Genomic DNA, 15736 nt, shown 5'->3' with positions numbered 1-15736 from the left:
AGTCCGCTGTTATAAGGGCTAGAATGAAACCGAAGGGTGGATTTTGAACTTTAAGATATATGCTATCTAAATATATAACGCAATTAGGAATAAAAAACTATCTAAAGCGTTAAATTTGACCACAAACACAGCGTATAACCATTTTCGGTCATTTTTTTAAAGATTTTATAGTGATACGCCAATTTGAGGCTGTAAAATGTCTCCGCAATAATCCTACAATGTCATTTGTTCTTCTAGAGCAGCTTGAAGCTGAGCAGTAGAGCATTATGGAGCTTGGCAGACGAAAAATGTTAACCAGAAAATAGAAACGGCTATTGAAGCAAAGTTGGGTCGGCCGGTAATTTCGAAGAATAAATACAACTTTTCATCTGTGACGTCATAAGGAACGCCATTGTCAAATGGTTAATTATGACGATTAGAATGACCAATTTACTTCGGAAGCAACTCGGAATAGGGCTGGGCATTTTCGAATACCTGATGATTTCAGAATCGAATCGAATATTTTTTTCGAATCGAATCGAATCTCGAATACTTATAAAAATTTTACCAAATTAGCAACTACAAAATTACATGTGACTTTTTTTTATTGCAATGGGTCCTTCAGATACATGAAATCCCAAAAACACAAAATCTATCACTCAGTCATTTGCTAAGTTGTCACATATGATCAATAAGTCAATGGGAAGGAAAAAGTCATATGTCAGAATTGCATTTTAAAAATACAAGAGCTTCCACATGTGATCCGGTGAGGCTTGATCTGAGCTCAGTGGCAGTGTTTCCAGCTGCAGAAAATAATCGCTCACTTGGGGTTGATGTTGCTGTTACACACATATATTTGCCAACAAGCTTGCTCAAGTTTGGATAATTAGCGTTTTGCTCTTTCCACCAAGTGAGGGGGTTTGAACATTCAGAAAGTACTTTGGAACTAAAAAATTTGTTCACTTCATTGGCAACCACTGGGACCTCAGTATCTGCACTGTCATCGGACTCTGATGATTCGAAGGCAAGGCTTATGATGGATGTCGATTGCTGAACTGAAGAAGATGAAGGTTCAGCTTTTTCAACAACTGTTTGTTCAAATAAGACTGTGAGTTCCAATTCGATTGCACTTTTGAGCTGGAAAAAATAAGCATGTCAAAAAAGAAAACAAACTTTAGCCAGATCAACTAGGAATCCTTATTAAGTATGGCCAAAACAAGCAACATTTGGATAAATTTGAAATTTTATGCATTCAATAAATGACAAGTTTTGAATACAGGAATATTTTAGATTAGTTTTCTTATGGAAATCTGCGATTTAGGAACCACAATTGACATCAAACAAGTCATTGTTCACTAATGTTTATTATGCAGTGGGGAAAAAGTCAACTCTATATCTTTAGATATGGTCGATGCAGATATGTCATGAATTTTATCTAATTCTGTCAATGCATTTGAAACATGAAGATACACGAAAATTCAATTTGACCTCATTCCAACCAAAATAACATGCTATGTTGTTTGTCATGTAGGGCAATTTTGTTGGCAAGATAAAAATCTTATTCAGGAAGAAATAACAAGTTACCTGAAGTGACTCCACAGTACGAAGTCCCCGCAGTTTATATCTGGGATCCAGAGCCATTGCCTTCGAGCTGATATCATTAAGATCAATAGGAAATCGCTCCTCCATTTCGCCTTTTACTTTTTGTCTGAACTGCCGGATTACCAAAAGTTCATCATCTTTCTCGCGTGACAGATGTTTTTTCAATCCCTTGATGTATGGATTCTTTATCGATATCGAGACATATTTTTCGCCTCCTAAAAGATCAGTAGCCTCTGCAAAAGGTTCAAGTACTGGAATCAACTGCTTGAAAATCTCCCAGTCCCCAGGCTTGATTGTAAGAGCGGAGGCTTTGGTGGCATTTGTGATATTTTTATTTCCAAGTATAGCCAAAATTGGCCATTGCAATTCCTGCAACCTTACAAGCATGTTGTAAGTACTGTTCCACCTTGTGGATACATCCATTATGAGTCTTTTGGAGGTAAGCTTCATTTCCTCACACTTTTTCCCCAGTGCACTGGTCGCCAATTCACTTCTCTTAAAATGTTGCACTAGTCGTCGAGCTGCTGCAAGAGGTTTTTCTATGCCGTTTATTCCCAATCCTTTGTTTAAACAAAGTTGGAGAGTGTGCGCTGCACAAGCAACACTAGCCCAACCAAATTTTTCATGAAAAATATCTTTGGCTGCCTTCATATTAGATCCATTATCGCTTACTGCTGCACAGACAGCGTGGGGACTAACACCAAAGTCATTGAGAACTTCTTCTACCCACTCACAAATATTTTTTGCAGTATGTCTATCATCCAAAGGTTTCACACTTAACACACATGAACACAGATTAAATTTGGCATCAACATAATGGGCTGTAATGCCCAAATATGCTTCCATTTTCACACTAGTCCAAGCATCGAAAGTCAAGCTCATATGCTTAATGTTTTCAAGAAGTCTCTTAAGCTCCATCTTTTTTTCACAATATTCTTCCTCTACACGTCGTGTTATGGTCCTCCTGGATGGCAGTGAATAATTTGGTGCAACATGTCCCATTAAGCGCTTGAAATGTGTTCCTTCTATTGTGCTGAGCGGGCGCATATCCTTTACAATAAAATCCACAACTAGAGAAGTAATCTTTTCTTGCTGAGCAGGGAGGATGGGACGAATAAGTTCCAATTTGGACTGTTTACTGGAGGACTCGTCCAAATCACTTCGATTATCAGGGTTCAAACAAATAGTTACATGCCTTCTTTTAATATGGGCTAATAGATTACTAGTGGTAGCATGGTAACTAAGTTTGTCTCCGCATCTCTTGCACACGACGTACTGGCGTTCGTCATCGTCTTTGGCTGGGGGAGTAAAGTGGCGCCAAACGGGAGATTTCCTATTCATCATACCGTACTGTTGCCGAGTACCGGTATACAATATTCTAGAAACCCCTTTAAAAATACACAATAATTCTGCAAAAAAAGCACGCAAATTAGTCTTCTATACCTTCTCACTTGCAATGTCGGCAATCACAAAAACATACCCAAGTGTAAAACTGCCTGTCCTACAACTGCCTATCCTAACTGACGGCGCAACCGATCTTCCCGCATTCTGAACAAATTACGCGCCATAAAAGCGTGCGTGACAAAATCACGCCGGCGTAGCACGTGCGAGAGATAATATGAGAGAGAAGCTCGGCCGTTTGTCCTGCTCACAGCTGAGAGCAGAGAGGGGGCTTTGGAGAGGTGCAAGTCTGGACATGTTCAAACGCCGCCTACAGAATACAGATGTGAGAGAAATAAAATAAAAAAAAACAGCGATCGAAATGTCCCGCCGAGAGATGGCTCCACAAAAAAAAAATCGTTAAATCGCCTCGACCATTGGTGGACAGGAAAAAAAACAAGATGGCGGCGATTCGAAATTCCCGTCTGAACCGATTCGAATAATTTACTATTCGATTCGATTCGAATATTCGATTCGAAATGCCCAGCCCTAACTCGGAACCGGTATACTCGTCTTCAAAGACAATTTAATGTACTATAAATCTAAAATATCAGTGAAAATAATAGGTATGTTCCAATAATTGTGTTGGAACTTTTACTAAGGCGCCGTGTTAAATTGCCGAGAACAATAGGCACAAGATGGCGTCAATTGTCCGAGTGTTGCCTCGCTTATATTATATATACGCTTTGGTCTGGCCTACAGCCCTACCTGTCGACTAGATACCGGTAAGATACAGTAGACTACCTGAGTTGGGAGGCGGACAACTCGACTACACGGACAACTCACCAGAGACAACTCGACTACCTGGAGAGTTGTCCGTCTTTTCGCATTTTCTACGGTGGTGTTTTAGGTCTATAGAAATGCGTTTTTGATATTTTTAGTGCTCAAATGTTGAGAAAAATACATAAATATTCTCTAGAAAGCATTTTTATTTGTATAAGTGGCTTATTTTAATCATGTTGTATGAATACAAATATTCAGCCCGTACGGGAGGCGGACAACTCACCAGAGACAACTCGACTACCTGGAGACCTGGTGAGTTGTCGTCTTTTCGCATTTTCTACGGTGGTGTTTTAGGTCTATAGAAATGCGTTTTTGATATTTTTAGTGCTCAAATGTTGAGAAAAATACATAAATATTCTCTAGAAAGCATTTTTATTTGTATAAGTGGCTTATTTTAATCATGTTGTATGAATACAAATACAGTCTACAGACGAAATTGAAGTAACGTTAGCGAAGTTAGACTGTTGACTTATAGGACTGTGTTCGTTTAATTTTATGAACTTTATTGGTATTAAATGTTTTGAATGAGCACATTTGAATATATTAACACCTTTATACTTCACAGTAACACTTAAATATTTATGAATGTGAGCTCAGTAGTCTGTGGTTGCAGTAGTCTAAACTCGCCTACGGCAGTCGCCCGTCAACTCACCAGTCGAGCAAACGCTCTGCGACGTGACGTCATCGATGCTCGAGGTAAAGACAACTCGACTACCGAGCAACGAGAGTCAGACAACTCACTAGTCGAGCAATCGCTCTGCGATATAGATGCTCGAGGTAAAGACAACTCGACTACCGAGCAACCTCACTAGTCGAGCAATCGCTCTGCGATATCGATGCTCGAGGAGAAGACATTGCTTTGCAAAACGCAGACTCAATAGTTGCATAGCATTTACTTAGTGCCGACTGATATTAGTTGTAAGCCAACTTACCACGGCAAGGTTTCAGTCATAGAGTTGGAAATTCTTTTTGCAGAAGAAAACCAGGAACAGATAGGCACTGTCGTTGCGCCTGGCAAAGAAACTGGGCCGAAGAATGGATAAAAGATGTTTACTTTTTGTTACAATTAATGAATTTATTATGATATTTAAATACTAAACGTTATGGGGAAATTTAATGGATGGAAGGTTTTGTTTTCTTTTTCGTTACGAATATTGAATTTTATTTGAATACTGAACGTTATGGGAAATTTGCTGCGTTACATACTTACTCTTTGCAATACTGCGGCCCGTAGATCCTTGAACACCTCCGAAGAAGAGAGTCCACAGATAACTCTCCTTCCTTAAACTGTTCCCAAACATGTTGCACCCTCTCGTTGGCTTCCACATGCCTGCCGTTGACACGCCCCACAACATTCTCTTCCAAAATATCCACAACGTCCGCCTCTATCCCTATACTTACCTCGTACATTGTTGAGATTAAACTGTAAAATGGCATATTTTTCCGAGTTATACTGTTAAAATGGCGGTGCCAACCTTCCAGATGATTGTTGGTTCTTATTTCTACGTCGAATACTGACCAATCCTTGGGAGTCCAGACACTGTTGTATAACCATGTGTTTTGAAAATATTCGGCGAAGTTCTTGAGATCTTGAGTATGCATCTTTTCTTTCAGTGATTTGAACCTGGGCGTGATAAACATAGTAGGTATATAGCACAGCGCCATGACATGCTTTATCAGGTCTCTTGTTCCAGCGTCCCTAAAACAAAATAAAACATGTTAAAACAAAAGAAGTGTAAGAAGTACAAAGACATATATAAATATGGTTAACCACTCACTTGTTGTATTGGCGAGCCAAATTATTGTGGCGCACATTCTTCATGATGGCCTGAGTGAAGTGGAAAGAGCATCCCTGCTTTTCGACGTCCGGCCATACTGAAGAAAGTGCTTGCCATGTTGCGGCTTCGAAGTCCAGTACGAATCTCTTCGCACGTGCACCGGAAAACGAAAGGGTGAGTAGGTTGTTAATTACATTGAAGATGTGGACGTAGTCAATTTTCCTGCGCCGGAATGTGCATGGATATCAGTGCCAGAATGGTGATATGAGATTAGATAAGGTGCCAGATCGGTGATGATGATGCCGCGCGCCGAGATTACTGCTCGGTTATCGCCGAGTTTACAGCCTCATTATCGCCGGCCTGACACCTTACAAACGTAAATACTCATTAGCCGAGGTCGTTTCCATCACAGTTTTTTTTTTGTTTCAACATGTTTTATTTTGTTTTAGGGACGCTGGAACAAGAGACCTGATAAAGCATGTCATGGCGCTGTGCTATATACCTACTATGTTTATCACGCCCAGGTTCAAATCACTGAAAAAAAAGATGCATACTCAAGATCTCAAGAACTTCGCCGAATATTTTCAAAACACATGGTTATACAACAGTGTCTGGACTCCCAAGGATTGGTCAGTATTCGACGTAGAAATAAGAACCAACAATCATCTGGAAGGTTGGCACCGCCATTTTAACAGTATAACTCGGAAAAATATGCCATTTTACAGTTTAATCTCAACAATGTACGAGGTAAGATACAACAGTGTCTGGACTCCCAAGGATTGGTCAGTATTCGACGTAGAAATAAGAACCAACAATCATCTGGAAGGTTGGCACCGCCATTTTAACAGTATAACTCGGAAAAATATGCCATTTTACAGTTTAATCTCAACAATGTACGAGGTAAGTATAGGGATAGAGGCGGACGTTGTGGATATTTTAGAAGAGAATGTTGTGGGGCGTGTCAACGGCAGGCATGCGGAAGCCAACGAGAGGGTGCAACATGTTTGGGAACAGTTTAAGGAAGGAGAGTTATCTGTGGACTCTCTTCTTCGGAGGTGTTTAAGGATCTACGGGCCGCAGTATTGCAAAGAGTAAGTATGTAACGCAGCAAATTTCCCATAACGTTCAGTATTCAAATAAAATTCAATATTCGTAACGAAAAAGAAAACAAAACCTTCCATCCATTAAATTTCCCCATAACGTTTAGTATTTAAATATCATAATAAATTCATTAATCGTAACAAAAAGTAAACATCTTTTATCCATTCTTCGGTCCAGTTTCTTTGCCAGGCGCAGCGACAGTGCCTATCTGTTCCTGGTTTTCTTCTGCAAAAAGAATTTCCAACTCTATGACTGAAACCTTGCCGTGGTAAGTTGGCTTACAACTAATATCAGTCGGCACTAAGTAAATGCTATGCAACTATTGAGTCTGCGTTTTGCAAAGCAATGTCTTCTCCTCGAGCATCGATATCGCAGAGCGATTGCTCGACTAGTGAGGTTGCTCGGTAGTCGAGTTGTCTTTACCTCGAGCATCTATATCGCAGAGCGATTGCTCGACTAGTGAGTTGTCTGACTCTCGTTGCTCGGTAGTCGAGTTGTCTTTACCTCGAGCATCGATGACGTCACGTCGCAGAGCGTTTGCTCGACTGGTGAGTTGACGGGCGACTGCCGTAGGCGAGTTTAGACTACTGCAACCACAGACTACTGAGCTCACATTCATAAATATTTAAGTGTTACTGTGAAGTATAAAGGTGTTAATATATTCAAATGTGCTCATTCAAAACATTTAATACCAATAAAGTTCATAAAATTAAACGAACACAGTCCTATAAGTCAACAGTCTAACTTCGCTAACGTTACTCCAATTTCGTCTGTAGACTGTATTTGTATTCATACAACATGATTAAAATAAGCCACTTATACAAATAAAAATGCTTTCTAGAGAATATTAATGTATTTTTCTCAACATTTGAGCACTAAAAATATCAAAAACGCATTTCTATAGACCTAAAACACCACCGTAGAAAATGCGAAAAGACGGACAACTCACCAGGTCTCCAGGTAGTCGAGTTGTCTCTGGTGAGTTTTCCGTGTAGTCGAGTTGTCCGTCAGCCCCTGAGTTTACTAAATCAGTACCGTAAATTAAATAGTGCTGCAATCACTCTACCATTGCCGGTATGCATGCAAATATTGTGCTCTTCTTATGATATTGCAGTATTATGGTATGTGGCAAATCGTTCTAACTTTGTCTTATTACAGATTCAGATTGGGTTCAACGAATTATACTATAGCCTAGTAAATCTTCCCGCTGTAAATAGAAGAGCAGAAACTTTGTGCTAAAGAAAAGAACTGAAAAAAGCATGGCAGGTGGGTTTAATTGTAATTTGAACTTTTCAAGCCATGCCGGTACTGGTAATTAACTTTTAAAATCAATACCGGTAGGCGGTAGCGTTTACAAAATTTGATATTTTACAATAACGATCTCACGAAACAAAGTCTAAGAGTTTGGACATTTGTTCAAACACAATCATATATCAATCACAAAATATTATTTTCTAACAGGCGGCTTGGTTATTGAGAGCAACAACATGTATTGATTCAACGCCTTTATCATGAGATGACACTTTTTCAAACGAACAAAGACTTTGCTATAAAGCTCAACATCCAATCAGAGATGATTTAATTGAAGCTTTCGACATGAAGGATGCTGGTGAGATATTGCTTTGCAATTGTTTCTGTTTCTAAATATTTAATCTAAAACAGTGATTCTCAAGCTTTTCATGGAACGCCCCGCCCCCTCTTTAGAATTTGTCAAGTCCCTCGCCCATCTCCAAAAAATAGCTAACAATAGGCTACAAATGACAGCATGGCTGAGGTATAATTTTTTTTCAAAAAACTTGTTGAAAATATGTGTACATAATATTTAAAATGTCAATATTCAATATTTTTTCGTTTATTCAGCTTCACACCCCCTTAAAAATTGTCTACCTCTCCCCCTTGTAGAGCATCCCCCATCGTTTCATAACAATTGGTATAGAACAGGGGTGGGCAACATACGGCGAGATTTTGACCGGCCCGCTGACTGTACATCAGTACAATATGATATTACATTATTACACTTTTAGTACAATATGATAAATTCATTATGGGTTTTTTGGTCCCTATTTTTTGTAGTTTAAACTTTACTTTGAACTGGATTTATAATTTTCTTTCTTGCATTAGCGAATAAATATGTGATTAAGATATTGAATACTATTCATGTTATTATTCGGCCCGCCGAGAACTTCATTTTCCCACATCTGGCCCGCCGACTAGAGAAGTTGCCCACCCCTGGTGTAGAACAATCGGTACAATTTCAATTTGCTGTTAAGGAGTAGGCTATAAATTTACTGAAAAATAACTTCAATGTGAAGCATTTTTCATGAAAACTCGTATTGTAAAAAATATCAAATTTATTGCGCTGCAAGTTTTGTTGTTTATTTTCAAATGTATTTAAATATTATATTTTGGCGCTCCAGAAGTATGTGTACCACTATGGAGGTAACTAATTTTGTTCGCCTACTTTACATCAAGTTGTGTAAAGGGACAGAAGCCGATGGGCAGACGGTGTATTCACTTGGCTAAAACAGACGGTCCCCGAACTCGTAATAGAACTAAAAAAAGAAAATTGGAATGAAATTATGGCCTAATCCTAACTTGGTACATATACTACGGCAGTACCTATATTTCTTGGGATGAATTAATACAAATTATTTCATAGTTCTCATGAATCTCATCATTCCTCCCATTTATTTTGTTCAGTAATGCAGTGAATTGCAATCTGTAGGTATAGCAGTAGGAGCTGTGTGTGTCTACCCAGCCAGAGTGCAAGAAGCAGTTCAATGTTTCAAAGCTGCTGGAATCAATAATATTCCTGTTGCATCAGGCTGGATCGCGTTTTAGTTCGACCTATTACTATTATTTACGCAAACAGGGCTGTTCAACCTGCAGCTCTCAAGGAATAATTTTGCAGCACGAGTGGGAAGTGCAAATTTTGAATGATGTGCAGATTGCAAAACAAGTTTTTTTTGTATGGAGAACTCTAATCCCATTACGTTGTGTCCATACATGGGTCCAATTTATTATCCATGCCCATGACTTTAAAATGTCTTATTAACATCTAGTTTGTGCAAACAACGCATGTCACAAAATCAATCCCCAAAATTTTATACCTACTACTAGATAGCCTATGTTAAGGTGCGGCCCATGGTTTCACCCAGTTATTTCTATCTGGCCCTCCTGTATTAAAGGTTGCACACCCCTGACTTAAACGATATGCTCTCATACATCATGAATTAATCAATCTCTATAGTTGGCATATTGTTCTAGCCATTTGAAATTGCTTGCCCTTGAATAATTGATTACCCAGCCTGGGTTTGCAGTTGGTGGGAAATTATAATAAAGGGGATTCCTAGTTATTTCAGGAAATATGGTTCGAAGTTGGAATCTATTTTATCAGTTTTCTTCGGGGTTATCATGAGAATTCTTATTGTGCTTTATTCAATCTTTTCAAGCTGTTAATAGTTTTATACAGATATATATTTTAACAGATATATTTTCTAATTTCAACTATCTGGTGAATATGGCTTCAAACTCTGATTAAAAAAACAGTTCAAAAAGCAGCTTTTCCCCTCTGTAATTTACCATTAAAACTGTCATCCAAATTTTAATATTTGCTATTTCGTTAATACCCTTTCCATATGCTAACACACAACATGTTATTTAGTTGGCATATCGCTATAGTCATTACTAATGCGTGCTTTCAGTTTACTGAATACCCAGCCTGGATTTGCATTACTTTTTTTACAGTCTGTATGAAATGATTACGACCGAATTAAATGTTATTTTGTTATTTTCTAGTTGCAACTGGCTTTTCTGCAGGACAGACTCCTTTGGAAATCAAATTGATCGAAATTCAAAGGGCAGTCGAGTCGGGAGCTTCTGAAATTGATATTGTGATTTCGAGAACCGAAGCTTTACATGGAGATTGGAAAGGTTAGAAAGATGAAGATATTTTTTCAAATTTGTTTAGTTTCGAATTTGTTTTGGGCTTCGCAGTCCCTTTGTGTGGGATTTGTACTCTAGTCGTTCTTTACATATAAGTGGCGGCTTGTAAGGATGTTAATACGCAAGACATCCTGAGGATGGATGTGGGGAATAAACATAAACCACTACCTGATCTATACATTAGGCGCACCATACTATACTTATAAGGCACGAATAATTTTTGAGAGAGGAAAAATATGTAGAGCGCCAAATGGTCGGTGAAAAACAGTATGTTTTTTTAAATACATGTTGAAAACATGTGGATGGAACGTAAATAATGAAATGAGGAAATGAAGATTCAAAAACAAGCAAAATTTTTTGTTAATTTTATTAGTGCAGTTGCTTTTGACTGGAAAAGTAAAAAATGCAAGTATCCAAAATAAAGCGGACGAGATCAAATTGTCTACGACCCCTTCTGGGGTGTGCGCCCTACCGTTTGAGAACTGTTGCACTGATTTATAGTTAGTGTTTATTCGTGTTGACATTGTTTTCTCAGGTTGGATTCAAACCAGCAAGAGGAATCCGTAGTGCGAAGGACGCTCGTACTTGGCTTGCCTTGATGAAAGAAGAGTTGGGTGATGAATGGATGAGAAATGACTTGTTTCGGATTGGAGCTTCCTCCTTGCTCACTGATATTGAAAGACAGGTAAAACAAATTGAGGAAATGTTGCCAGGTGGTTCAGCATAATGGCATAATGGAAAGTTTGGGAAACCCTAATCTATATGATTCTATGATTACCACATAACAGACCTTGTTTTATACTTGGCCACATATTCTTATTTCAGATATATCACCGGGAGATATGCATCTGCTCATTGGCTACCAATAGCATGAGTTCTGAATGTCAAGTTATAATCACTTCCAAAAAATTTCCAATGTACGGACTATTTTAGGAAGTACTTTGGTTTTTGAGCATTAAGTAAGGGCGCTCCCGTAGTATGTGAACCAAGATGGTGGACACCGGAACATAGTATGTGTACCAGGTTATGGTTAGGTCATAATTTCTTTCCAATTTTCCTCATTTTAGTTATATTCCGAGTTCAGGGACTAGCCAAGTGACCCCCGTAATATTTGTACCTGAAATTGACTGTTGGAGAAATTTCAATTTAATCATGTGTTTTATTGGGGGATCTTCGATTGCGTGCAAATTTTACTCAATACAGAGTTTAAAGATGCAATAAATAATATACACACTTTATCATTTTCTTTGTTACTCATAGTCTTGTTTTGTTGGATTTTTTTTCAAACATTAGTAGAAAGTATGAGTATGTTGGTAGAATGTCCTAATCATACAATGGACCACAGCCTTTTGTCTCGTTACTTTGCATGGATATAGATGACCAATTGCAGACATATGAGCATGAGTAGCGGAGAGGGCTTAGTCCAACAGTGGTACCATTGGCATTCAATCCAATTCTCTTCAAATTATTCGCAACCCACGCTGGATTTATTAGGATGAGATATTATTCTTATTGGATAAGCCGTACCACCGCCTCTGGTCCCGTTACCAGTCCATGTCGGGTATGGAATTAGTTAGCCAGTTGTTTGTTTCGGATGCATGGCCTTGCTTGTGGATGAAGCCGTAACCGACCAGTGGTTATGTGAATCACCACGCTACAATACTCTCACAAATAATTATACCCCATGTGATTCAAATCTGCAACCCAGGCAGAATAATCCGACGTGAAATGGCGACAGTTTATTATCCAATAACCAACATTTTGAGGATGGAGTTATCTTTTTGTTTCTACTCCGGGAATGTATGAATTGCAGCCAGATTTATACAATTCGAGAATCGAGATGCATTTATTCAAATTCAGGAAGCTTGGTCAAAGTTTGTGTGACTGAGAAATATAAATTGCCTCAAGTTCAAGCTATAAATGATGAGTGACTCAAATCAGGCAATAGCGCGGAAGTTGAAACAATATATGTGGGGTTACTTGACCAATCAAGTTCAAGCTTAACAGCAACAGTGCAACCTTAACGTAACAATGATAATATACACAACTTCACAGACAGACTAGTGCAGGGGTGGGCAAGGTTTATGAACAAAAGGCCAAAATTTTTGCACACCTAGACTGGCGGGCCATGTGAGTGTGACGTAGAAAATTACATTTCATGAGCAATATTTACAGTCCTAGATATGCAAATACGGAAACCAATAAGCCCCGTGCCAAAACTAAATTTAATCCCAATCTCGACACATACCTTGAGCAATTTTTCAGCTAAAACATTAAAATTTGGTTCAGTGGGGTTGTGGCATCATGGGGCCAGATATAACGACCCAACGGCTCGGATTTGGCCCGCGGGCCGTAGTTTGCCCATGTCAGCTCTAGAGTCTAGATCAGTGTTTCTCAACGGGGTTCTACAAGGAGCCCACAAAGCAATTTCAAGGGTCCGAGGAAATTATAAATTTTTGTTATTTGAAGGTTACATTGCAAGCTCATACGATGCGGTTGCCGATACTTCGGTGGTAAACATGGTATAAATACAATATTCATACTGTTATTGTGACATACCAATTCCTAAAGTAACAAACCCATGTGGACAGACATCGATCTCTCAAAAGGCTTATTTACCTGGCTACTTATCGCAACGAAGTAATGAAGCCATCAAAGCTTAAACGCTGCTTGTAGCAGAAACATTCACAACATGAGAAAAATGACCTACATATATTTCTTCAAAATACGAGAACTGTCTCTGAAACGAAAAGATGGAAGGCAATTGGATATTCTCCACATTGAAACACAAGCTTTCTACGAAGTGACGTCACAAATCGCCAAAAAAAAAACTGCGCATGATATAGAAAAAACGCTAGTAAAGCCCTGCGCTTTGATGTAGAGGTCCGTGACTACATTGGCGAACTAAGGAGGTCCGCAAACAAAAAAGGTTGTGAAACACTTCTCTAGATATCCTTGAAGGGTAATCATCAATATGTCAAAAGTACCGTATCCATCAAAATTGTAGTAAACGATCAAACAATTTTCATATATATATATATGGTGGGAGCTGACTTCTATGACCGTATGGTCGTATCGCTTCCTCCTGTCCATACCAAAAAAAAATTTTTTTTTGCTAGTGCTGCTATTTTACTGATGACTATTTTTTACGTTTTTTGGTTGACGAAATAATAAAATCTCTCTCTCTCTCTCTCAGACATATTTCATACACGGTTGTTATATTACCTAGTTTCCGTGTTTTTCTACCTAAATATATCAGTTTAAAGTTTTAGTTTATTATAAATCAGTAAATCACTACCAAAAAGCCGATAGACTAAATTAAAGTAGGATATCCGCACATTTAAATGGCATTCATTGAACATTTAGAAAAAAAATGATGGTTACGAAACAAGTAAACCCTTTTATATCCACTAACTCGGAAAATTAATCTCAAAATAAGCATCAAAAACTTTGCAATGGTAAAGTATAGGAAAAAATAGGGGTTGGCAAACATCCGTTCGAAAGGTTATTGAGCTACTGGGCGCCCCAACAGAACCCATACAATATGTTCCAAAACTACTGGGTTCCGTTATTCGGGTCACCCTATAATAAGTGCTGCGAGATACTTGCGGTGGACCGATGAGATTTTATTATTGACAGTAAAGCAATTCTGTTTAGTCCGACCTAATGTAACAACGATTATTGAAAGCAATGGAAGCAACTTTTAACCTAGTCTATCACAGGTTTTTCTGGACTAAATCTTAATTGCTACAGTTGAACTGAAACACCTCGGGAGTCACAAATATTGTTAAATAATTCGATTTGAATCTTGCCACCCTGCCACGTATTAAAATTAGTAATTGTCCAGTTCGGGTTTAGAATAATTTCAAATTTGGGATTTCAGCGCATTCAGAACCCTAACTGGATAATTACTATTTTTATTTTGAGCGGCGACGGGGATGTTTTTGGCGGGGGCTTTCTACTAAGAATCCTTTGATTTATAAATTTGGTAACACAGCAAAAAACTTCACAAACTCACGCAATCAATTGTTACATCACCATTACCTTATTGCTTAATGGTCGTTGTTACGTAAATAAACAAGAAAGACGATGCTCGTAGAAACAACCACGTTCGTGTGTTCAGCAACAGCGGAACCTCATTTTAAAACAGGCACACACATCGCACTAAAGTTTCCCAAATAAATATTTCAAAAACTCTGTCTTATCATAAGTGTACAAAAATTTTATCCATTGCCGTAAATGTTTGAGAGTCACGGCTCTCTCTATTCACTCAGACAAAACTCCATGTCTGATTCTAAAAATTCGCTCATACTGTGATTTCGAGTGCCAACTGTCAGTGTTTTTTCAATTCAATTTCCAATTCGTTTATTATACCGGTATGGTTGTTGTCACTAAATTTGAATAACTGAATAGTCATTAAAATTGTTTTCTTCAAGTTTCACTCCAATTGTCGCAGTAGTCATGATAACTTGACTCAAAAAAAAAATTCTGTAGTTAATAGCTAGCGTCAAATTTTAACGGCGGGTGGTTTAAAAGCCAGTTTTAAGCGGGAAATACCTAAAGTGTACAAGGCATTGTCTGTGATCAAGGGTTGGGGAACGTACATCTACTTCTATATTATCACTGTGTCGCTGACACGATGACTTTAGTAGTCTCTCGCGGTCCCTCGTCAATTGCGTAAATATTGTATTCCAGTATATTTTAATTGATGTTTTGTCATCTATTTTGATCAATTTTGTTTGTACAATATTTTATGCACGACGAAAATAAAAAAATCTGAATCTATCAGAAGAGAGTTTAAAACTGAAATTTCCCGACAAAGCCTGCAATTTTTTATTCATTTGTAGACATACTTGACAAGCAAACCGACGATATATGTCAACGTGCTTATTTTCTTCTCATTCATATTTAAGTAATTTCTTGTTTGTTTCGTGGAATATATATCAGCAAGTTATTGAAAAAAACATTGTTCAACTTCGCTGCTTGCGTAGCTTCGCGTAATGGCTGCTTACCCGACCTGAAGTGAAGGTTTGCTTCTCATTTCTCGTGTGACAGCACCGCGATGTCTAAAGAAGATGCAATGACAAGCGTTTATCTAACCCCCAGCA

General features: G+C 38.3%; 3 protein-coding genes across 11 annotated transcripts in view; 1 reads left to right on the top strand and 2 right to left on the bottom strand.

Moving 5' to 3' along the window:
* Positions 1-675: 675 nt before the first annotated feature.
* On the bottom strand, positions 676-2986 carry LOC144424505 (E3 SUMO-protein ligase ZBED1-like). The gene is made up of 2 exons (XM_078113874.1): positions 1564-2986; positions 676-1116 (listed from the first exon to the last, which is right to left on the bottom strand). Exons 1-2 carry the CDS (start codon positions 2923-2925, stop codon positions 694-696), a joined length of 1785 nt encoding a protein of 594 aa, XP_077970000.1. The 5' UTR covers positions 2926-2986; the 3' UTR covers positions 676-693.
* A 553-nt stretch (positions 2987-3539) lies between these two features.
* Positions 3540-15736, top strand: part of LOC120332007 (deoxyribose-phosphate aldolase-like) — a 77831-nt gene continuing 65634 nt past the window's right edge. For 2 of the 7 annotated variants that reach the window (XM_078113717.1, XM_078113715.1), the window contains exons 1-3: positions 3592-3746; positions 7842-7949; positions 8145-8292. In XM_078113717.1, the coding sequence (XP_077969843.1) occupies positions 8280-8292 (13 nt within the window). In that variant the 5' untranslated portion in view covers positions 3592-3746; positions 7842-7949; positions 8145-8279. The other 5 variants (XR_013476693.1, XR_013476692.1, XM_078113716.1 and 2 more) reach the window with 5 other exon arrangements.
* Positions 4618-15736, bottom strand: part of LOC120330887 (uncharacterized) — a 394767-nt gene continuing 383648 nt past the window's right edge. For 2 of the 3 annotated variants that reach the window (XM_078113699.1, XM_078113700.1), the window contains 2 exons: positions 5583-5804; positions 4618-5503 (listed from right to left, as the gene is read on the bottom strand). In XM_078113699.1, the coding sequence (XP_077969825.1) occupies positions 5011-5503; positions 5583-5804 (715 nt within the window). In that variant the 3' untranslated portion in view covers positions 4618-5010. The remainder of the gene's footprint in view (positions 5504-5582; positions 5805-15736) is intronic. The other variant, XM_078113701.1, reaches the window with a different exon arrangement.

Source organism: Styela clava, chromosome 6 (genome assembly GCF_964204865.1).
Source record: "Styela clava chromosome 6, kaStyClav1.hap1.2, whole genome shotgun sequence".
In the NCBI taxonomy this organism is placed as follows: Eukaryota; Metazoa; Chordata; class Ascidiacea; order Stolidobranchia; family Styelidae; genus Styela; species Styela clava.
Note: the sequence above shows the minus strand (reverse complement) of the source record. Positions and strands in the feature narration are given on the sequence as shown.

Coding starts and splice junctions, on each gene's coding strand:
- LOC144424505 (XM_078113874.1), bottom strand. CDS start 2,925: ATGATGAATAGGAAATCTCCCGTTTGGCGCCACTTTACTCCCCCAGCC. Junction 1,117..1,563: donor GTACTGTGGAGTCACTTCAG/GTAACTTGTTAT, acceptor TATTTTTTCCAG/CTCAAAAGTGCAATCGAATT.